This window comes from Fundulus heteroclitus, chromosome 12, assembly GCF_011125445.2.
Source record: "Fundulus heteroclitus isolate FHET01 chromosome 12, MU-UCD_Fhet_4.1, whole genome shotgun sequence".
In the NCBI taxonomy this organism is placed as follows: Eukaryota; Metazoa; Chordata; class Actinopteri; order Cyprinodontiformes; family Fundulidae; genus Fundulus; species Fundulus heteroclitus.
This window is the reverse complement of record NC_046372.1, coordinates 27001324-27025203: the sequence shown is the minus strand read 5'-3', so window position 1 is coordinate 27025203 and position 23880 is coordinate 27001324. Positions and strand designations below refer to the sequence as shown.

The window sequence follows — 23880 nt, the reverse complement described above, 5'->3', positions numbered from 1 at the left end:
TGAGCCTTTCAGCAGTTTAAAGTTGTTTAACAGTAGCTTCTGTGTAACAAAGCCAACGATGACATCTGCAAGGTCAAAAATAAATTATTAAATGTTCCTTAAATAGTTGATATACATTTATTTAGCACTGATCACACCTGGTATTATTTGCCTTTTGCAGCCTCTAGGTGCCATGATAAGAGTTAATGTGGGCTTGAGTCAGTTATTAGTTTTAATCATAATGCTGATTTCCCTCACCAGCCTGATTTGTAGAAAAATAAGCCAAGGACTCCTGCTACCTAAAACTTAACAGATAGAAAAATTATCTATCTATCTATCTATCTATCTATCTATCTATCTATCTATCTATCTATCTATCTATCTATCTATCTATCTATATATATATATATATATATATATATATATATATATATATATATATATATGTGTGTGTGTGTGTGTGTGTGTGTGTGGCATTCAAGGTGAAACCTTTCATCATCCAAAGGCTTCTATTATTTGTTAAGGATATATTTAATGAAAAACTGAATAGTTTAGGTACCATGAGGAGCTTCTGGTGTAAATGCTGTTCTGTAGTCACATCGGTTTTTGTCATTTTGATGAAGATTTTTGGAGGCAGAATAATTTTCTCGGCATGTTCTTTTGGTCTCTTCAGGGTCCGTTTTTCTTGCTGTTTCACATCAAAATTGTTAGGGAGATACATTTGGCAGCAAATATTATCCTGCAGTTTAAACAATAGTTTATACAGTAGATTTTTGTTATCAGTATTGATGGCAGACATTATTTTAAAACAAGAAAACCGCAATTTACTGAAGTATACTTTTATTGTTCATAGTAGAAAAGACGACACCCCAAAATTGTTGCGCCATACTCCACTCCTTCACTTCACAATGACTAACTTCTACTATCTTTTTTTTTAAGATTTTATGTGATGGACCACCTATTGATACAATTATTGCTGATATATAAAAAAACCTCAGTAGGACATAAAAATAGTTTATTTTTGTTGTCATTTTGATAATCAAAAATTTGAACAAACACACTTTCTGTTGCTCACAGCTGGTATCAAACCAACTAAGCAACAATAAAACTCGGTGTATGATCAGTAACGCCCCGTTTAATCGTTTCATATATGTAAGCTGTTTTTTCAGCAGTTGCTGAATGTCTGCTCTGACTATAGGCTGAGACATGATGTGCAGCTTAATGCCAAGAAAAGTGTTTCTGCTAATAAGCAGGACTGAAGGGGACAGAGAACTTTGTTTTCTAGACTTTTGTCTCTTTGGGACAAAAGTTAAATGTGTGTAAGGAAACTAAATATCTGGGTCACTACATCCCAGACCAGCTCTGGGATGTTGCTGATGATGATGGCAGTGTCACATATACTGTATGCCCAGGCAGAGGAAGGAGATTTTACATGTGCTCAGATGATGTAAAGATCAGACTATTCAAAGTTCACTGCAGAAGCTTCAAGTTGCTTATAATGACTCTTTGAGAACTCTGCGTAAGAAACCCAGGTCCAGTGGTGTGAGAGAGATGTTCTGTACGTGTCGGGACATTTCAGGCCCTAATCAGAGTTAATGTGCCGTCTGAGCTGCTCCCAGAACAGTCTTATTGTGACATTGTCACATCCTTCAGCCAATACCCTACGCTACCAGCCATGGCGTGTCTGGATTTGGGCCCAGTGGGCCGGGGCCCCATCAGATGTGGATGTGGAGCCCCATGCTCACTTAAAATAATCAGTGGGACGGGACTGTTCATTATTGTCATGTCAAAAAGAAGAAAAGTAGGAGAAAAGAGGAGTGAACTTGTGTTGGGGGTGGAGCTTCCTGTGGTGAAAACACCTGTGCACACCTGTGTGGCAGTTTGAAGACAAAGGAAGAGACAGGCTCTCAGCCAAGCAGGTTTTAGCTCATGATCAAATCACCAGAGACACAACTGGTAAGAAGGAAATTAAGTTGCAGTTATGAATATGTTGTTTATTAAAAGATAGGAGTTGACCTAGAGATTTTGAAGATATTGTATTATGGCTTGTGGCCGGGTAATGTTCAGGTTATATTGTGCTTATGGTCGAGCCACAGTGAAAATGTTTGTTTAAAACAAATTCAATTTCTGTTTTTTAGGTTTTCAACCTAATCCTAAATCCTAACTGTAAATCCCCAGTGTCAACAAAAAAAAACACAAAGGAAAAGGATGTGAGTTGTGCCTAGCGTCCTTCTTGGTGATGACCAGCCATTTTCAAGTTTGGGCAGGAGTTGAAACATCAGACCACACATAACTTGACAATTATAGAGTAATATTATATAAAGACTGATATCATTACCGAAAAGACTGGGTTACAAACATTGTGTGTAAGTCTTTGCCACAACACTGAAAAGCTCAGAAAGGTAAATTCTCTTGAGGTCCCCTGAAATTGGGGCCAGCCAGCAAACGTTTGTTTAAATGATGAACATCTGAAATCACTGCATACATAACAGTGGTTGTTAGTGGACAATCATGGGGCACAACCACTACAGCCCCAAGCCAGTGTTGCCACATCTGATTACTTTAAGCAACTTTACTAGCTGGTTGCTTGTTTCTCTCGCATAACTAGCAGCGCTGCCCCGAGCTCAGATCATCCAATTAAAATACCGGAATTGCACATGTTATGTTTACGTTCTGTCAGATAGCGTGTAATCATCTAGTCTTGGTTATTTTTGCTAGCTCATGGATTGTTAAACTTTGAAGACTTTGCCCAGAGAAATGATTGACGTGGACTGGCGTGCTCGTTTATCCACGGGAGACACCAATTCAATTTTCAGTTCAATTTTATTTATATAGCGTCAATTCACATCACGTCATCTCAAGGCTCTTTCCAAAGTCAGACTGCATCAGATCCTCCAGGTTGGTGAGAAAGTTTCCTCTCTAAGGAAACCCAGCAGGTTGCATCAAGTCTCTCCAAGCAGCATTCACTCCTCCTGAAAGAGCGTAGAGCCACAGTGGACAGTCGTCTGCATTGTTGATGGCTTTGCAGCAATCCCTCATACTGAGCATGCATGAAGCGACAGTGGAGAGGAAAACTCCCCTTTAACAGGGAGGAGAACCTCCAGCAGAACCAGAACCAGGCTCAGTGTGAACGCTCATCTGCCTCCACCCACTGGGGCTTAGAGAAGACAGAGCAGAGACACAGAAAGCACAGAAGCTCACATTGACCCAGGAGTACTTTCTATGGTAGAGAAGACAGAGCAGAGACACAGAAAGCTCAGAAGCTCACATTGACCCAGGAGTACTTTCTATGGTAGAGAAGACAGAGCAGAGACACAGAAAGCACAGAAGCTCACATTGACCCAGGAGTAAAAGATGAAATAACAACAAATAATGCAGATTGGAGAGCAGTAGGAGAACTCGGCAGAGTGAGAAATAGACCCTGATGTCCTCCAGCAGCCTAAGCCTATAGCAGCATAACTATAGAGATAGCTCAGGGTAACATGAGCCACTCTAACTATAAGCTTTGTCACAAAGGAAAGTTTTAAGATTAGTCTTAAAAGTAGACGGGGTGTCTGCCTCACGGAGCAAAACTGGGAGTTGGTTCCACAGGAGAGGAGCCTGATAGCTAAAGGATCTGCCTCCCATTCTACTTTTAGAGACTCTAGGAACCACCAGCAGACCTGCAGTCTGAGAGCGAAGTGCTCTGTTAGGAACATACGGGGTAATCAGAGCTCTGATATATGATGGAGCTTGATTATTAAGGGCTTTATACGTTAGAAGAAGAATTTTAAACTCTATTCTTGATTTAACAGGAAGCCAATGAAGGGAAGCTAAAATTGGAGAAATATGATCCCTCTTGTTGATTTTCATCAGAACTCTTGCTGCAGCATTTTGGATCAGCTGAAAACTTTGAACTGCATTTTGTGGACTTCCTGATAGTAAAGAATTACAATAGTCCAGCCTTGAAGTAACAAATGCATGGACCAGTTTTTCAGCATCACTCCTGGACAGAATGTTTCTAATTTTGGCGATATTCCTGAGGTGAAAAAAGGAAACTCTGGAAACCTGTTTAATATGGGATTTAAATGACATGTCTTGGTCGAAAACAACACCAAGATTTTTTACTTTATTACCAGAGGCCAAGTTAATGCCATCCAGATTAAGTGATTGATTAAGAAGTTTATTTTTGAGGACTCCAAAGATTACAACTTCTGTCTTGTCAGATTTTAAAAGCAGAAAATTTAAAGTACCCTTTGTTATTACTCGTATCAACAAACAGCTTTTACCATATTTCTGCCTCTGTTTGTAGCTTCCGGGTCGTCATGGAAAACCAGCTGTGACGATTTCCCATACTTAACAGGTTTCAAGAATTTCCTTCTTTCGCCTCTGGAATATTGCCACAATCACAAATTGTCAGGTTTGTGGTTGTGTGCAGTAGAGGCGTGGTGCTGTTCTTACCTTTCTCATGCAGGGTGTCATAGGCGGATGCCCACCACTGACGTTTTCTAAGCTGACCTGGAGGAGTACTAAAGGCAGCTGGAGACAGATGGAAGGCATCAGAGCACCTGAGCAGATCCTTGCTCCATGTTAACTCCTGGGTTCCAAGTTTCCTTCGACTAATCCCTTTTTTATTCTCTCAGGTCATGTTCCAGTCTGGTGTCTCCAAGAACTCTCCTCAGGAAAGTTCATCCCGTCCTCTTGCAGTTCCGGATCCCTTGAGCCTTCCTGCCACTACAGTCGGTTGCTGCTCCTCTGAACCTGCTGCCGTTCTCAAAGTCGATCACCATCCGGCCGTCCACCTCTATCATGGATGAACCATCAGATCTGAGCCACACCTTTGCTCAGCCACAGTAACCGTCTCTCTCCCTCCGCTACCCTAACACCAACCCTAACCCATCTATCACCGCGCCATTCATTCAGCCTGTCTGTTGGTTCAATCCCCGCAGGCTGCCACTATGGGTCCCTGAGCAAGACCCTTGGCCTCAGATTGCTCCCCAGGCGCTGTGATAGCTGCCCACTGCTCCCTAAGAGAAGCAGAAGGCAAATATTGTTGGTATGTATAATTGCAACGACAAATAAAGATTTCTTTCTTTCTTTCTGTTGCGTCTACATGCGTGAGTGTCTTCTGCATGTTTGGAGAGGAGAACGAGTGGAAGGTCTTGTAAAGGTTTGAACTTCACTTTTTAATAAGGTGATTCACTTTTTGTTTCGCACTTCAACACAATCTTCTCTCTCTAGTGTTTCTTTAGTGTTTTATTTATTTATTTATTTTTCGGCAGCACCTAGCATTTAGCCCGAAGAAATTACGGTTCTGATGGCTTTCGGAGCCTTTCCCGTCGACGTGGTATTAAAATACCAGGTGGTGTGGAGTTTTGGGTTGAGGAGTGTGCTTTGGCCGTGGGAGAGGTTGTTGGATGTGAAAGTGTGAAGGCAGCGTCTAGAATAATTAATGCGGTGGTTATGATTTTGGACTCTATTGACAAGGTGAATAATGTAGTTTTGAGGGGTATTGTTTTGGGAAATACACAGACTACTGTTTTTGTGAGGGCCACACGAGTAAACTCATTGCAAGATTAAATAGAACTAATAAAAGTGGACTTGTTGATTTTTATATTAAATTAAATTAATTTCACTTTTAAACAATATATTATGAATAACCTCAGCGTTTTTAAGAAAAGTATGTGCAATTTCAACAATACTTTTACTCAGTTAAACATTTACTTAAGTGCATTATGCATAAGAACTGATCACAGTGATTATAAAATGTTGAAAAACATTTGTTCACATTTTTTGGAACTTAAAAACACTGTCCTGCATGACAAAATACATCAAACAGATAAAAATTAAGAAATTATTTAAATTTTTCCACACCTGAAGCTTAATCTGCTAATTAAAACACAGCGCCCCTCGTGAACAATATAGGAACTGCATATTTTTAATTAAACAAAATACATGTTTTTTTTTTCAATAATTGTTTTATCATACTCTTCCTTTTATCTTGTCCACTTGTGAAAGTCAAATCTGATGAGCTCTTTGTGGCATCTTATTGCCACATTGCCAGACAGGACACTGGGGAAAAAAAAATAAAAATGTATGTTTGACACCCCTGATTTAAGGGAAGCGACATCAGCAGATATTTTGTCTGGAGCTCCTGCAGGTAACAATAGGGAAACAGTTTCAGCAGTTAATGCTGGGGAGGGAGTTTCAGCAGGGGAGTAAAAGCAGTCAAAAAGTTTCAGAGTGTGAACTCAATCAGGAGAGCTCTGAGGCTGTGCTTCTGCTGCAGTGTGTGAGGAGCTGAGCCAAACGGCTACACAACAAGGGATGGATGTTGATGATTTAGTTCACAGTGAAGAAAGCTTGATGACTGTGTTTCTAAGGCATCAAACATTAAAAGAAAACCTAAAGAATCTAAAACAGATGCTGGTAAAAAGGAAAGAGTGGGAGAGAGAGAGTGATTCAGATGCTTTAGCTGATTCTGATAGTGATAGAGAGTTTGCTGACTCCTCTGTTCCTGATGGCCAGAAAACTAACAGATACTGTCTGCAACAGATCAGAGGTTTTTTGGAAGTTACACAAGAAAAGCGGGATGTGATATATGATTTTTTCCTAATAGAAAACTTTTTGTTAACTCTGCTAAATTGTGAATGAGACAAAGGAATCTGATGGCTTTAAGGCACGTGTCAAACTCGAGGCCCGCGGGCCGAATCTGGCCCATCAAGGCAATTTATCCGGTCCTCAAGAACCACAAATGGTTTCTTGAGCATGACAAGGAACTCACTGTAGTCCAATGGTCTCCGCAGTCACCAGATCCCCCCTCCACCCATAAAACATTTAAAAAACAGCCAAGCAAGATAAAACTGTAGAAATAAATACACAAATATCAGACAACCTCACAAGCTGGGTGATACACGGTGCTTTGAGACTGGATTTAGAAACAAGCAGGGAACATTTTGTCAAAAGCCTAAAAGGTTTCTGGGAAAGTCTCCGCTTTTCAAAATTTTGTAAGAAGGAACTGGATTGATTTGTTTTGTCTCCCTTAACGAGTGTTTTTTTCAATAAGTGCTTCTTCAAGATTATTCTTGTGTTTTTGTGCAGATACCTTGAAGTTGACTTTAGTCGTGCAAATTTCCCAGCACTCCACAGCACTGAAAAGCCCACACTTACCACGCAGCTATCTCTACTTTTTATACAGCGCTCTAAAGATGAGTAAAAAAGCCTTGAAATAAATTGTTGTTGTAAAGACATTGTGACCTTAAGATGTCCCTCTTTCCAGCCACTCTCTAACGGTGCACTTTAGAGTTGCTTACAATCTCCCTTATCATCTTTGTCCTCACTGTGAAATAAACTCAGGTCCTTATCCAGTTTTATTTTTCACACTTCCAGTTTTTTTTATTTGCTCTGACTGTAGATATATGTATGTAGATCTCTGGTTGTGGCTTATGAAGATCAATACCCTTCAAAGGCATACTCTCTGGTTTTCCCCATTGTGTGAACTTGCCAAGAGATTTTGATGTCACATTATACTTTAAATTAATAAGGGAACAGTCCAGGAAAAATGGAAGATGAGCAGCATGAGTATGAACAATGATCAAACCATCTAATCAATATAAAAGGTAAGAGCAAATTACAAAAAGTACTTCACTTAAATTTATTTTCTAAAAGTTTTTGTTAGATTTTTCAAAAACGTTCTGCATGAGACATTGCTACTCCAATAAAGTGCTGTAAAAGCTGCTGTGGACGTGATAAATCACAGTAGACTGACACCAACAGAGGACACTGCTCCCCAGATCAGGCCACATGGGTTCTGTGCCTCCTTCGTCCAGACTGTGGGATCTTAATCTCCCAGGGGGGGACTGTCAAGACTTTGTTTCTGTTGCTTCAGCACATTTTTTCCTTCCGCTCAACTTTCCATTAAAATGTTTGGCTACAGCAGTCTGTGAAAAGCCAGCATTTTAGCAATGATCTTATGCCACCTACCCTCTCTGCAGAATAATTGCCTATACAGCAGTCCTCCCATGATTGTTTGGGTCACCGTCGTTGCACCAGTTAGCCTCTAATGACCACATGTGGCGCCCACAAGCCTGTTCTAAAAATAGTACAACCCACCAGTGAGCTGCATCAAAAGTTTTATTTCATTCAGTTGCTTCTCGTTTTTAATCACACTTACATTTATATAGATTAAAAAGGTATATACAATTTGTTTGTTGTACATGAAGTTAAGGTGAACTCTTGCAGTTTAAAGGTTAGTACTGGTGATCCATTGTGTGACACAGTACCAATAAAGTAGCTCAGCTCTCTCTCTCTTCTGTATCTACAGAGTGCATACAGAAGGACCTTTCAATTCATACAGCTTATAGGAGTATAGTCAGATTCCAGGTTGAATAAGTCAACATTACAATATAAAATGCTTACCTGACGCCACCAGATAGATTTGCTCCGCATATCCATCTGGAAACCTTCCGTTGAAGTAATTTTGGGAAGGGGCGAAAATACTGGTTAGCTGATTGGCCTATGTTGGTGATAGACGGGCCAAATGAACCAATCAGATTCGTCGTCGCTCTGTTACGAGCGACGACGAATCTGATTGGTTTATTTGGCCCGAAAACACAACCACAAGCCAAGCTACTCTTGCTGCTGCAGGTAAAGGCTCGTTAGCTCAGCAAAGAAATACTCTGTAATTCTGATAAAACTTGCTCGATAGCCACGCTAACGCTAGTTTCATCGGCTGAAGCCGCCATGTCTTTGGACTGAACTGTCGATCTTCTCGTTGCGTCACACCTCAACCCGCCTCAAAGCCAACGCTGATTGGACGTTCGTTTGGTGAACGGCTCCAAATTTTCTTTAACGGAGAGTAGCCAGACTGATCTGCGAGTGAAACCTTGAAAGCTCGCGAGATCAGGATGGTCTCACGAGGCCAACAAAATGCAGCAGAGATCAAAATGTAAACAGTGTGCAGTCACATTATGCAGGAGAATGTTCAAACCATTTTCAAAGTGCAAATCAACTGGTTTCCTTATATAGGAAATTTTTGACCAATCTGTATAATCTGACCCAATCTGTATAATATGATTGAACTTGACTTTGTAAAGTGCCTTGAGATGACATGTTTCATGATTTGGCGCTATATAAATAAAATTGAATTGAATTGAATTGAAAATAATGGTGCAAAAATGCATTTCCGTTGAGTAAAGGGAAACTAAAAGTTTGGCAGCACTGGTAATGCCAGATAGAGATGTAGTGACGCAGATGTGCAAATGTGGTACAGAGTCCAGTTTATAGTTCAGCAGTTCTACAGTCTGATGGCAGCAGGGAAAAAGCTTTTGCAGAACCTGGTGGACCTGCAGCGGATGCTGAGGAACCTCTTCCCAGAGGGCAGCAGGGAGAACAGTCCATGGTGAACAGCAGGAATGAGACTGGTCCGTGTTTTTACAGGCCTGCATCCCTTACAGAGCACATTTTAAGCTCTTTTTTCTGATTACATAACATATTTACTACTTTCAGTATAGAAGGACCATTTTACCCAGTATAACAAAAACTGGTTCTGAACAGGATTACCAACGATAGCTTTAAGGCCTAAAGGGCTTTGTGAATAACTTTTATTTTACTGAGGTAAAATTTGAGATTTTTTTTTTCCTAAAATGACTAATTAAAATGACTAAGAGCTACTTTTAGTCTTAGGGTTCTTTGTGAATACTGGCCCAGGTCTATATAATAATAGGTCTGCCATGGCTGCTCTGCTCCAGGTAAGATACTCACTACTGAGAAATAACCCAGCCAGCCCCCCTCTCAAAAAAAGTTGTGGAATAAGTAAATTACACATTTGGACTTTTCTTCAGCAAAGCACCAGTGAAACTGAGCATTTACTCAGTGAGATGTCCTAACCAGCGAGGGAGATGATTCTGGAGTTGTCTTCCTCCTCTTCCTCTTCCTCTTCCTCCTCCTCCTCCTCTGTCCCTCCGTGTGTTGGGGCTCGGTGAGAGGGCAGAGTCACGTCACACAGGGCTGGTCTTCGCGTTTATTAGCGCAGGGATTCAGCTCCAGGCTGCTCCACACTGCAGCTCTGTGCGCCAGCAGCGGAGGGCTGTCCGCCTAACTTCGCCAAACTCTCTGGAAACTCCGTGAGGGGAACAGAAACGCGCTGACAAAGTGTCGCAACTCGCCTCACTCCTGACTGAGTCAAACTTCTACAACTTTCTAGTCTTTTATTTTTGATTTAGTTTCAACAATCAGAGCCCGCACATCTACTTTGACAACTTTTGAATGAGCCTGGCACGTTTGCGTAGAGAGCCTTTTCCCTCCGTGGTTTTAATTTAACTTCAGGTTGAGTTAAAGCTCCTCTCTGTCATCTGGGACCGTGATGGCTGTTTTATCACTAGCCTTTCTGCTTGCAGGATTTGTTTTGACTTCAGCCAAAAAGGTAAGTGTCTGCACATGCTCACTGACAGCCTGGTTTTTGATTTCTTCCTTTAATTTGTGCCGTTTATTCTAAATGAACGCAGCTGTGAAGTGGAGCAGCAGCGGCTTTTAAAAGTTTCCCATCGCCTCTGTAAACACGCACACTGCTTTCTCTGTGCGCTGCGTGTTGACACTGCACCACGCATGGCTTCAGCCTGTCACAAATACGGGCTGCAACATACAAGCATGTTTCTGTCTGCCTCTGGAATCACAATCTGAAAGCTGCAGTCAGTCAACTGCTGAGCTTCTAGGAAACCGGTGAGGCACGGCCTGCCCGAGGTAGAGCGAACTTTGCGCCTGCTTGCTGAACAGCTCTGCCCCCAGAGAAAATTTATTTTCTTGAGATATGTATATTTATTATTATTATTATTATTATTATTATTATTATTATTATTATTATTATTATTAATTACAAAAAGTAAGGAAAACTGTAAAGTGTTTAACTTTATCCTGGCAGAATTGGAATTTAAAGTAAATGTATTAATTTCTGCTTATGTGTGAAATTTATTTACACCATAACTGATTATAATCAAAGTCAAGAATTATGTATTTAAAAAAAAAAAAAGAAACAAAAAGGTGAGCGTGACCGAGAAAGCGGCTGGAAGTTTTAGATGAGCGATGCTTGGAGCACCAAACTCTTGTTATTGCGTAACGCAATGGACACCCAAGACAAAAGTACTGGTAACAAACGGTCTTGCCTACATGGAGTTAAACACTGTAAATTTTCATAAACAATGAAGAAAAATGCTCGTCCACAAGAGAGGACGCAGCACAACTGAAAACGATGTAGTAGGTGGGTGGCGCTGAGACACTGCCAATGAAATATGAAAAAAAGCATAAAAAAGAACAGGCATGCGCAGACAACTGAACCCATGATGAGGGATCAGACACAGGGGTGCTGCCGTGTAGAGCTGGCTCGTTAGAAAGGAAGAATCTGAGGATGCTACTAACAGCCATAACAAAGCTGCAACACCGGACGACGCCATCTTTGTTGTTCAATTTAAGAGCGAGGTGCACTGGTTTCAGACCGAGGCAAAGCTACGACGCCATCGTTTGAGAAAAGATGTCGCTCTCTTATACACGCGGAAAAAGGAAAGCTGCATTTTTAAATTTAGCCAGTCTAGCTAGGATCCTTTATGGCCTCGCGTCATGTTTGTGACCGAACCGCTTTTGGTGTGGGCCAATCACGTTGGAGTATAATGGTTTAAGGCGGGACATACCACTTTGATGAAAACAATAGCTGCTGAGCCCACATCTGAACCAAAACACACGTGGCAGCGCAGGAGGACACACGCTAGCTGCTGCTATCACATCTGTTTTCTGAGAATCCACAATTTCATCTTTGAAAGAAAAAAACAGACCTGACTAGCTCACCTTATTGTGGTTTCTTATGATGCCTGCTGCTGACATTTTCATTTGATACTGTGATTGGCTAAAACCTACCTTTGGTAGGCGGGCACTCGTGTTGCATTGTCCAATCATCTGCAACCAGTAGCTAGGAGACCTAACAAACCATCACGCTATGCAGGGCTTTAAAAGCACCGGTGATACGCTGAACCCTGATTTATGTCTTCTCAGCAGTTGATATGAGGGAAATTTGTCAACCCTGATCATACTCTTGGTATTTATACTTTTGTTTCTGGTGCAGTTGGAGTGTTTAGTTTTTATTTCAAACTGGTAGCAGAAGAAGAAGAATCTAAAGAGGAAATGCATTCCTAATACAACTACAGCTACAAAGTCTGGCCTCATCAGTTTTTACATTTTTAGGCATTTAGCAGTAATTATTTTCTCCATGTTTGTGTTGAGCTGTGCATATGCTTGTAAAAATGTACGTCTTTTCAGACTCTATCTTGCTGCTCTCCCTGCTGTATGCAGATTGAATTGGTGGCTTGCTCGACCGGCCATCTCCCTCCAAAAAAGTTGTGCGAGTACAGAAACGGGGAGTGCAAAGCAGGGGTCTGACTGTCTGTAATTCACCTCTGCGGGGACAAACTGGTTGTGACAAACTGTAAAACGAAAGACTGACCTTTCTGGCAGGATTCAGATTGATGTAATTTCTGTCCCATTTCTGAACAGCTTTGAAACTCTGTTGCAGAAAGGTATGCATCAGTGCCCCCATTTCTGCAATCCTGCCTCTGCAATACTTTATCAGAATGAGTCATGTTGTGGTTGTGTAAGTCTCACTTTCTCAAGCATGCTGAATTTTATCAGTCTGAATGTTACTTGTTCAGCTGTCAAAAATGTTTTTTTTCAGGGATGGTTTTTGGTTCCGAAAAGTGACTTCTAGCTCATTAAAATAATGAATACAATCAGACTGCAGCTTCAGTCAAAGACCACCTTCAATATTAGCTCAGGCAAAGACAAAACTACTCTTAGCTAAAGCTAATAAGACAGAGGAGACACTTACAATTAAAAACTGCTGTAAAAGAAAGCATTCTCTTGCCTGATAAACTTTATGCTCTTAAACAGTAATAGGTCTGGCTGTTGATTGCCTGCTCGAGCTAATGGTTTAAATATTGACATGAACTGTATTGTGGCTTCTTACCTCTTCTTCTCACAAACTTGAACGTGGTTTTCTTCTTGCGACTCTCAGCCATGTTTAAAGTATACAGGGGAAGGCAGCGGGGCTACAATGAATGGCTAACACTGAAGCTAACTGCTAAGCTAACAGCTAAGCTAACAGCTAAGCTAACCAGATACATAAACACAAGCAGTGCGCATGCATAGGCAGCAAGTGGAAACTAACAAGGAATGAGTGCTGACACTGGCGTTACGTGAGCCTGTCAGAATGATCGGCATGTGGGACAACCAACAGATAAGGAGATGGGACAGAGGAGAGCTGGAACAAAACTCTGACCAATTCCTGCCCTTCGGTCTGAATGAGAGGATTGGTCAGAGTTTTTACAGGCCTGCACTTCCCACAGAGATTTAATTTCTTAACCTCTTTTTTTCTGAATACATAATGTATTTACTACTTTCAGCATAGAAGGACCATTTTACCCAGTATAACAAAAATTCTTTCTGAATAGGATTACCAACTATAGCTTTAAATCCAAGAAAACAATTGTTTAATAACTTGATTTGGTTGGGTTAGCATCTGCTTCACCGAGCTTGTCCGTGCTTCATGCATCTACATTTTAGCAGAAGTTCTCACTCTGTCTTTTTTCTGTAGTCTGTAAGCAACCGTACATCTTTTTGACATATTCTTGGTAAAAAGGTCTATTTCTGTCTAGAAATTGATCAATTTACGGTATATATCCACTGTGAATGGCAGACTTTATGATTGTTATATTACACCTCATATCATCATTCATATATGGGAGCACTTCCTGTTTGAGAGGGCGTGAATCTAAACTTAACTTGAAAAAGGATTTTTTTGTACCATATTATATATGAGTTTTATTCCTGTTGCCTGTTAAACTACAAAAAAGGACAAAGTACTCAAAACTATATCAACCGAAGAATACATTCATTATCAGAACCAAAATTAATTAAATGTGCTGTTTACCTAAAGAACTAAATCACATTGTAAGTTGCAGAAAGTTTTATAAATTCACCATGGAAATTAAATGTTGAGAGGCAAATGGACATGTAATAAAATGAGCACTCCATGTTCTGGCTGGTGATTATTTCCTTCATGCTTTTAAAGATTTAACAAGTTCTTCTTTCTGTCTCTTACAGGCTGGTGAAATAGACAGAGAAGGTAAGACCTGCTTAGTTTACCTGCATGTTATTATTAATTAGATCCAAGCTCTTGGGCAGGGGGTTCTCCTCCAAACTGCTGACAAATTCAGGAGGAAAAGATCAAAGTGGGAGGAGAGTTTGTGTGTCGAGCAGTTCTGTAACACACTCCCCTCCCCTTCCATGCACACACCACACTCCTGACTCCTCCAACTCACACACACTTATATTCCAACTGCTTAAACGGCTTTGTTATACAGGAAAGAGAATTCCACCTCTAAATCCTGCACATCTGTTATCCATTCTGAGGTTAAGGAACAAGTGAGCTGCAGCAGAGTCCACGTAGGATCCTTTTACGCTGGCAGTTATCTCCTGAACACCTCCAGGGCCCTCGCACAGCAGGACAACATTTGTCTGTGGTTGAGCGTTTGTGGCTGCCTGTTGCTTTTAGTCTGCCACTGTTGGCTCTACATGGCCATTATCAGCCTTGTAATGCAGCCACGGCGCTCATTTCATGTGGTTTCTGCTTAACTTTTCACCTTTTTTTCCCCCACTTAATGTTCAAACCAACTAAAAATCCTTACAGGCCACTCAAAAGAACATAAATGCATACCACTGGTTTACTAAATCACATGATAGGATGGTAAACTCTTTACTGATGTGGTGGGGAAAAATAAGGGGAATACATAAAATGTTAGAAATCTAACACCTAAGGGACTCATCAGCAATAATATCAGGTCTGAAACCAAAGCGCTGTTTCTGCTTCTGGTTTTCATTAGCATTTTATTGGCAGGAACAACAAAGAAAGCATTAAAAATGAGGGAAAAAAAGAACCCTGAATAACGCTGCACTTTTTTTTTAATCATTTGTGAAAATACAACACAGTCCACGCTTACTGGTTCATCTGGTATCCTAAAACAAAACGGAAAACAAATGTTTTAATTTAGCACTGGCATCTGAAAGAGAGAAATAAATTAAAAGGATAAGTGGCAGCCTTCTAGTCGCCCCTGTTGGTGATACCTGCCTCTGCCAGGAGAACTGCACCTAGAGAGGGAAGGATCTTTGGATGGTATGGAGACATACAGGAACCGTCAGAGTCCTGGCTCCTTTTTCCTGCTCCTCCCTCTTCAGCTCTGCCCATAGACTAGATAGGATTTAGGTTTTAAGACTGACGGTGTTGTAAAACGTTCATTTAGGACCTGGTGAACCATTTCAGTGTTGATTTGACCTCATGTTTTGGGTCATTATCCTGCTGAGCCCATTTTTCCAGTTTTCTGATAGAAGCCATTAAATCTGCTGGTACTTTAAAGAACATAAAATGCCTTGCAGCCTAACGAGCTCTCTGGGCCCACATCTTCAGTCATCCTCCACCATACTCAGCTGGTGGGATTTTCGACTTGTTCGTCTTTTGTTTCACACTCAACCCACACGCTGGTTGTTGCTGAAAAGTTCAGTCTCGGTCTCCCAGCGCTGCCGCAGAAGCAGTTCTCATGTCGACAGCATTATACTAATGCTTATGGAGAGTTGATGAACCCAAGATGCCGATCTTTGCTGCTGTTCTCTAAAAGTGAACCCTTACCGTCCTCTTCACTGCGCATGGCGACAAAATAAAGTTGGGTCCTTGTCCAGCCTTGTTTTGCCACATTTCCAGTTGTTTTAAACTCTTTAATTATAGTTCTGGCTATAATTGTGATTGTTAGGTGAGTAGCTATTTTCTTGTAGCTGTTTCCTGTCTATAAAGGTCAGGTCACATCTGTTTTACTTAAAAGGCATGTTCTGTTCACTATACCCTGGAGCTGTATAGAGAACAAAGCTATTATTTAAAAGCCTGGGAAAATAGATATGTATTTTATTGCTTTAGCATAATCCCAGAGTGAACAGTTTTTGAAAAACCGAGGCTAATCTGAGCACATTGATTCAATAAGTATCAATGGCACTAATTGTTTGCAGGAAAGGTTTTTGTATCACCCTTAAAACTTTGTTCATCCAAGGGAACTTATTGTTTTGCCTCATTGCATCCAATTTTGCTCAGTCGGCTGAGGTTTTTGTTCAATTCAATTTTATTTATACTGCGCTAATTAACAACATGTCATCTCAAGGCTCTTTACAAAGTCAAATTCATTCATACAGGCAGATTATACAGAAAGTTTCCTCTCTAAGGAAACCCAGCAGGTTGCATCAAGTCTCTCCAAGCAGCATTCACTCCTCCTGAAAGAGCGTAGAGCCACAGTGGACAGTCGTCTGCATTGTTGATGGCTTTGCAGCAATCCCTCATACTGAGCATGCATGAAGCGACAGTGGAGAGGAAAACTCCCCTTTAACAGGGAGGAGAACCTCCAGCAGAACCAGAACCAGGCTCAGTGGGAACGCTCATCTGCCTCCACCCACTGGGGCTTAGAGAAGACAGAGCAGAGACACAGAAAGCTCAGAAGCTCACATTGACCCAGGAGTACTTTCTATGTTAGAGAAGACAGAGCAGAGACACAGAAAGCACAGAAGCTCACATTGACCCAGGAGTACTTTCTATGTTAGAGAAGACAGAGCAGAGACACAGAAAGCACAGAAGCTCACATTGACCCAGGAGTACTTTCTATGTTAGAGAAGACAGAGCAGAGACACAGAAAGCACAGAAGCTCACATTGACCCAGGAGTACTTTCTATGATAGAGAAGACAGAGCAGAGACACAGAAAGCTCAGAAGCTCACATTGACCCAGGAGTACTTTCTATGTTAGAGAAGACAGAGCAGAGACACAGAAAGCACAGAAGCTCACATTGACCCAGGAGTACTTTCTATGGTAGAGAAGACAGAGCAGAGACACAGAAAGCTCAGAAGCTCACATTGACCCAGGAGTACTTTCTATGTTAGAGAAGACAGAGCAGAGACACAGAAAGCACAGAAGCTCACATTGACCCAGGAGTACTTTCTATGGTAGAGAAGACAGAGCAGAGACACAGAAAGCACAGAAGCTCACATTGACCCAGGAGTACTTTCTATGTTAGATGGTAATAGAGGATGATCTGCCTCCCCTGATGATGTCACAGCTAACAGAACGCCAGACCAAGTGTACCTTCTATGAAGAGAAAAATGACAGAGAATAAAAAGTTAAGAGCGGAAATAACAACAAACAATGCAGATTGAAGAGCAGTAGTAGAACTCAGCAGAGAGAGAGAAATAGATCTGGATGTCCTCCAGCAGCCTTCCTAGCCTCGTGAGACCATCCTGATCTCGCGAGCTTTCAAGGTTTCACTCGCAGATCAGTCTGGCTACTCTCCGTTAAAGAAAATTTGGAGCCGTTCACCAAACGAACGTCCAATCAGCGTTGGCTTTGAGGCGGGTTGAGGTGTGACGCAACGAGAAGCGTGACAGTTCAGTCTAAAGAACATGGCGGCTTCAGCCGATGAAACTAGCATTAGCGTGGCTATCGAGCAAGTTTTATCAGAATTACAGAGTATTTCTTTGCTGAAAGAAGAGCAAAACACTGCTCTGGAGGCTTTTCTCAGAGGAAAAGATGTTTTTGCTCTTCTCCCGACTGGTTTCAGCAAGAGCTTGTGGTTGTGTTTTTGTCGTCGCTGTTAGTACGTCATATGCTTCGTTGATCTGATTGGTTTATTTGGCCCGTCTATCACCAACATAGGCCAATCAGCTAACCAGTATTTTCGCCCCTTCCCAAAATTACTTCAACGGAAGGTTTCCAGATGGATATGCGGAGCAAATCTATCTGGCGGAGTCAGGTTAGCAGCCTGAGGCTGTTGCAGCTTAGGCCTGTGGTCCTTTAATTTAGATTTTTCCTGCAAGATTTTGAATATTTTTCTCAAGCTACAGATTCTCTAAACAGACACCTACAAGCAAAGAAGTTCAGTATACTAATGCACTCTTTACTGTAGCTCACAGTTAGTCAACATGATTTAGGTCTGAGGAACAGCGCGTCCATTGAGGAAGGATGAAATTCTGACTTGTTTTTACCTTCTGGTTTGGATAATCATTCATTAAGAGCGATCCAACGATAACCCATTGTCAGTTTTCCGGTAGAGCCCGTCAGACTTTTATTTGAGAGGTCATTGCATTTCAGAGTTTGTGATGTCACAAATTTAAACATCACCCACAGTAACATAGATCCTCTACCGTTCTTAACAGTGAGTATGAGCTCCACACATTCTTCCTTTGTTTTACTTCAGACACTGCTGGAATAATAGTTGCTGAAAAGTTCAATCGTAACCCTTTTTCCACTGAAAGTCCCAGAATTTAAATACTTTTGTTTACCCGGTTAAAAGGAATTCCAGAGTGTTTGTGTGCCTTTTGTTTCCATTCCTCTGAAAGGTTAGGAAAATGTATTCAGTCTAATAATGTATGTGGAAGTCATGCAGAAAACTACACCTTTGATAATAATAAATAAAACACAGAAAAAGGCCAAACAAGCAAAGCCTGACAGAAGCTTGTATCCTGACATTCGTTCACAAAACAAGATGGAGAACGCACAACTGGCTCCCATTCTATATCAATAAAAGTATGCGGAAATACAAATCTTGTATGAAGCAGAAAAGTGCAAGTCTTAAATATGATGGGTGAGAATAATCAGAACACTGCAAGAAAGAGTCCACCAAACATCGTTGCTCAGTACATAACCCGTAGATCAGGACCTTTTACCTGGGAGAGCGTGGGCCTGAGAAATTTAAATTACTCTGTTAAACGTGTATTGAAATGTGGAAAGTTTTCAGAATCTCAGGTAATGGCTGAAAGTCCCTGCAATGAAAAAGAGGCTTTAGTTTCCTCTGACCAGAGCACGCTATTCCAGTTAAAGCTCTGGTAGAGTTCAAGAAACCTCCATATGCTTATTTTTCTGATGGTGAGGCTGAAACCGTTCAGCTCATCACCGTCAGGGTGTGAAGGGGTTAATGACTGACGTCTAAAGCACTTTGGGTTGTCAGCTGTACAAATACAAGCAATTTAACATTTAGCATCAGAAAAATGGAAGTAACAGTTTGTAGCTCATGATTTCTGTTATTTCTTCTTGTGGTAAGCTTTTTTTTTAAAATCTAATTCAATTAGAGGTTAGAATTTTTTCAGACATTCTCATTGTGTGACTGTGCTACTGCAATAGAAGAAGAAATTTATTGTAAGACTTTTTTTGAGTCAGTAAATTTAACCTCGTCTTTATGTTGGAGACGAATTCAGGGAAAGTCTTTTCACTTTGAACAAAGATTAAAGGCTGTTTTCACAGAACAAAATCCCTTTTCCTGATTGCATTACATATTTGCTCTATTCAGCTGTTTACTAGGTTTACCTAAAGCAAGTGCAGGTGGAAGATTTTGTGAATCCTTCAGGAGAAATTTTAAGATTTCATTTTTGTTTTCCCTCAGTCTGAAAATGTGTTTTTTGTTGGAGGGCTTTCGAACAACTGTTGTGCAGGAAGAAAAAAAAATCCATCACAGTAGATGTAAGGAGGGCTGTAGATCTCTCCGCTTACCCCCCTCAGCTGCAGGAAGATGGATAGAGTGGCTGCTGTTGTAGTGAACATTAACCCTTTAGCTGCGCCACTTATTTTTGCTTTAGACTGGGAGAGACAGAATTATCCTCAGTCTTTGATCTGAGGAGTAAAATGGTAAAACACTGCTGGCAAGGACACTTGGAGCTGAAGTCTATCCTGTGCACAGTTGTAAAACATGAGGGATTTATCACATTTGTTCTCATTACCGAAAGTGAGAAAAAGGGAAATGTAGATTTTTACAAAAGAAACTAAATGAATAAAACTGGAAAATTCCTTTACAGACTAAAATCTACCCCAAAAATGCTTGAAGATGTAGTTGTTGGGCGAATCACATGGTAATATTTAGTTGCATTATTCTTATTCAAAGGAAAACTATGAAAACATGTTGTCTCTTTGTTGCATGGAGTCGACCCAGTTCTGGCACCTGTGCACAGGTGCAGCCCTGGATGATTGGTTCCCCTGCATTCCTCTGTTTTGCCTCAGAAACATGTTTGATGTCACCTGACTAGTTTTCTGTTGGATTCAGGCTGAGAACCATACCATTAATCCCGTTGGTCTGAAACCAAGGTGCTACTAGCTTTTTCCTCATTTGTTTTCCTCTTTAACATAAAACAACACAAGCTTTTCAAGTTTTGATGGTTTCAAACTAGGAATTCAATCTAGCGACGTTAATAGTTACAGATTTGCTTCGATGCTTAGATGCATACGTACAAGATGCAATTCATTGGCAAAATATAGATTGTTTGATTTCACATCCTCAGATTTACTCAATTGTATTGATTTGAAGTTTTTTTTAATTTAGCAACATGATTAACACAGCCTTTGATTTTTTTTTTTATATAGCAATTAGATGTAATTTAATATAAGTGTACCCTCTCATGGACACATATTGCTTGTTTTACAGCAGAACGTAGCTGTTAAAGTATCACACTCTATTGGCGGTTCAATGCCTTGGCGGACCCCATTCTCCCCTCGAGCGATGACCACTAAACAATAACATGTCTTGTTAATTTTTTAATAATCTTTATTGTCATTGCAACGTACATTCCAATGCAATTTGTTCTCTGCATTTGGCCCATTCTCTTGGGGAGCAGTGGGCTGCCACTGTGCGGCACCCAGGAGCAATCTTAAGGGTCTTGCTCAGGGACCCAGAGCCGCAGTCTGTGGGAGTTGAACCCAGAACCTCAAGGATACAAGTGCAATGCACGACTAGACTCTGAAACAGAGATTGAGCTTTAACACTTTTAATCTAGCCGACCCTGAGAAATGGTTTACAGAAATCAGCTGAGGCTCTCAAAGGAAACAGTCGTGGGAAAACGGAATGTGTAATAGATTGTGTAGCAGCACTGTGGCCCAAACTGTCTGAGTGTGAATCTGCTCCCAGATAACGGACCGTTCCCTTTGTCCCTCCCAGCCTAGGAAGGACATCTTTGGCAGATGTAGTTAGCAGCTACATCTGATACAGCTGTCCTCAGGGAGGTGGAGCATGGGTAAGACCTCGTCCTCGTGTCACAAAGACAATAACTTAAAGATGCCAAGAGCGCTAACTGGCATTACGGTTAACTTCTCTAAGTCCTGCTGGTGTTTGTTCATAGCATAATTTAATAATCACAGGGCGTCATGTGGTGCAGTGGTAGGCTGTTTGTCCTCGACTCAGCCGCCGGGGCTTTGGTTCCTTATCTTGTGTCTTTTGCTGCATGTCCTTCTTCCCTCCCTTTCTCTGCTCATTTCCTGTCTGATAACCTTGAATAAATGCCACTCATGCCCCAAAATGTAAAAAAATAAAATATAAAATCAATGTTTATGAAGTTAGAAAGTCTTTGAGAGGTAATTTTATCTTCTACTGTTAATGATATGGAAAATGCATTTTGCTACTTGCAGCACACCTGCAGCCTTGTAGATTTTGTAACGTTGCTCTAAGTTTAACGTTTTTAAAAGGTTTTATGAATACCACTAGTTAGGTGCTTGTGTTTGCCCCCACTGTCCAAAAATATGTATATTAGGTTGTTTGATTATGCTACGTTAGCATTATTTAAACATTTAATTATGAATCTTCATCCAGGGAAGACAGATCACCCACTATTACCATCTACCATAGAAAGTACTCCTGGGTCAATGTGAGCTTCTGAGCTTTCTGTGTCTCTGCTCTGTCTTCTCTAACATAGAAAGTACTCCTGGGTCAATGTGAGCTTCTGTGCTTTCTGTGTCTCTGCTCTGTCTTCTCTAACATAGAAAGTACTCCTGGGTCAATGTGAGCTTCTGTGCTTTCTGTGTCTCTGCTCTGTCTTCTCTAAGCCCCAGTGGGTGGAGGCAGATGAGCGTTCACACTGAGCCTGGTTCTGGTTCTGTTGGAGGTTCTCCTCCCTGTTAAAGGGGTGCTTTTTCTTTCCACTGTCGCTTCATGCATGCTCAGTATGAGGGATTGCTGCAAAGCCATCAACAATGCAGACGACTCTCCCTGTGGCTCTACGCTTCCCCAGGAGTGAATGCTTTGAAGCAATCAACTGGTTCCCTTTATATAGGAAATCTTTGACCAATATGTGTAATATGATTGACATGTTTCATGAATTGGCGCTATATAAATTGAATTGAATTGTATTTATACTGGAGACTACCGGAAATATGACTCTGTCCCTAATTTTAGTTAATCATCGGGTGGAATGGTAGTTTTTCATTTTCTTTCACAACTTTCAATTTTTCCTCCACGTTTTAAATCACTTAAGATAATTTTTTTGTTTTTGTTTTTCCATCTACAATCAACTTTTTAAAAAATCTAAATATGCCGTTCTTCTAAGCAATGCCTGGAATCACCAATTTTACTCAGATTTCAGGGAGATAGAGATGTTTGAATTAAATTAACACTGCGGTGCACCGTTGGCGCTGGCGTTGAGTGCGCCACCCATGATTGGAGGCCCTCAGTCCTCAACGCAGCTGCCCCCGGCTCCCGACCTGAAGTCCTTTGGTGCATTTCAGTCCCCGTTCTCTCCCGGCATTTCATGTCTAGCGACTGTCAAATAAAGGCCATTAGGGCAAAAAACAAAAACAGAACCGCTATTATTCTGCTATTATTTGCCATTTTGAAATATATTTTTTTTAATCACATCCAGTAATGTTGAACAATGTGAGAACATGTTAATGAAATAGAAAGAAGGTTCTTGCCAAAGGTTAGGACAGGATGTGATCAGATGTATTAATATTTATAAAGTATAAATAATTCTAAATGGTTCCCACTCTATTCAGATTTTCAGGGTTTCCAGCATCCATGTAACTATTTAGAGCATAACTTTTCAGACATTTTCTTATTGAAACAAATCTGCCCTTTGGACAGTAAAAAACAGAGGCTGCATTTAAATTGACATTTCTATGAATGTGAAGGTAAAGTGACGGTGGATTATGAAGTGGGTGACCTTTACTAATACTGTAAAGGCTTTTATTCTGAAAGCTTTTCGATCTGCTCACTGAATGCATTTAAACATTAGCTGTTCAGTGTTCGGTTGCATCTATTAAAAAATATCTAAAAACTTTTCTCTCTGCATTCAGAGAAACATTTTCTCTGGTGTGGATCTTTATGAATGAGGTTAAATTTTTTTTATTTTAATTTTTTACTTTACTGTAAAAATATATTGACTGTTAAACATGTAGTCAATGTGTTTGAATAACATTATTTCCCCTGCCTTTTGGCACTCATATTAGCTCTACACAGCTGTTAAAATGTAGGACTTAAAGTATTTTTTTAAACAACAAAAGTTTTTTTTTTTTAAGCAGGGTTGTATGGAGTACTTCTGGTCTGTCTGCATCTTACTGCAGTCAGAGGAATGTCAGATTCAAAAAGGAGGGAGAAAGGCAGGACAATGGAAATATAAATGGTTACAATTATGAATAAATAACTACTTTTCTTCTTTTTTTAGAAATTATTTATTAATTTACTACAGTTTGGGAAGGTTTCCCTTTTTTCCAGGTGTCATTAAAGAAATGCACCATCCACCTGATAGACATAGAAGTACATCTCAGTAAATAACACAAGAGTTAGATTAATATCCTTAAAGGTGCATAGCGCAAGTTTTGTAGTTAAAAATTATTCATTTTATTTCCCATACATGCACTTACAGTTGCCTGACGTGTAAAATGAGTTATCCTCTATTAACCCCAGTTGCCTCCATGGGTTCATGAGAGAGCGATTCAGGACGTATCCTCTGGGCGTGGGCGTGACGCGCCGCACGTTCACCTGGTAACTCTGTTGAGTCTCTGCCGGGGATAACTTCAATATTTACAGCTTTCTTACCTCAGAATACA

At 40.7% G+C, this 23880-nt stretch overlaps 1 protein-coding gene across 3 annotated transcripts in view; it reads left to right on the top strand.

Annotated features, from left to right (window-relative positions):
* Positions 1 to 9951: 9951 nt before the first annotated feature.
* Positions 9952 to 23880, top strand: part of adamts3 (ADAM metallopeptidase with thrombospondin type 1 motif, 3) — a 230747-nt gene continuing 216818 nt past the window's right edge. For all 3 annotated transcript variants that reach the window (XM_036144383.1, XM_036144382.1, XM_036144381.1), the window contains exons 1-2: positions 9952 to 10381; positions 14101 to 14122. In XM_036144383.1, coding sequence (XP_036000276.1) covers positions 10322 to 10381; positions 14101 to 14122 — 82 coding nt within the window. In that variant the 5' untranslated portion in view covers positions 9952 to 10321. The remainder of the gene's footprint in view (positions 10382 to 14100; positions 14123 to 23880) is intronic.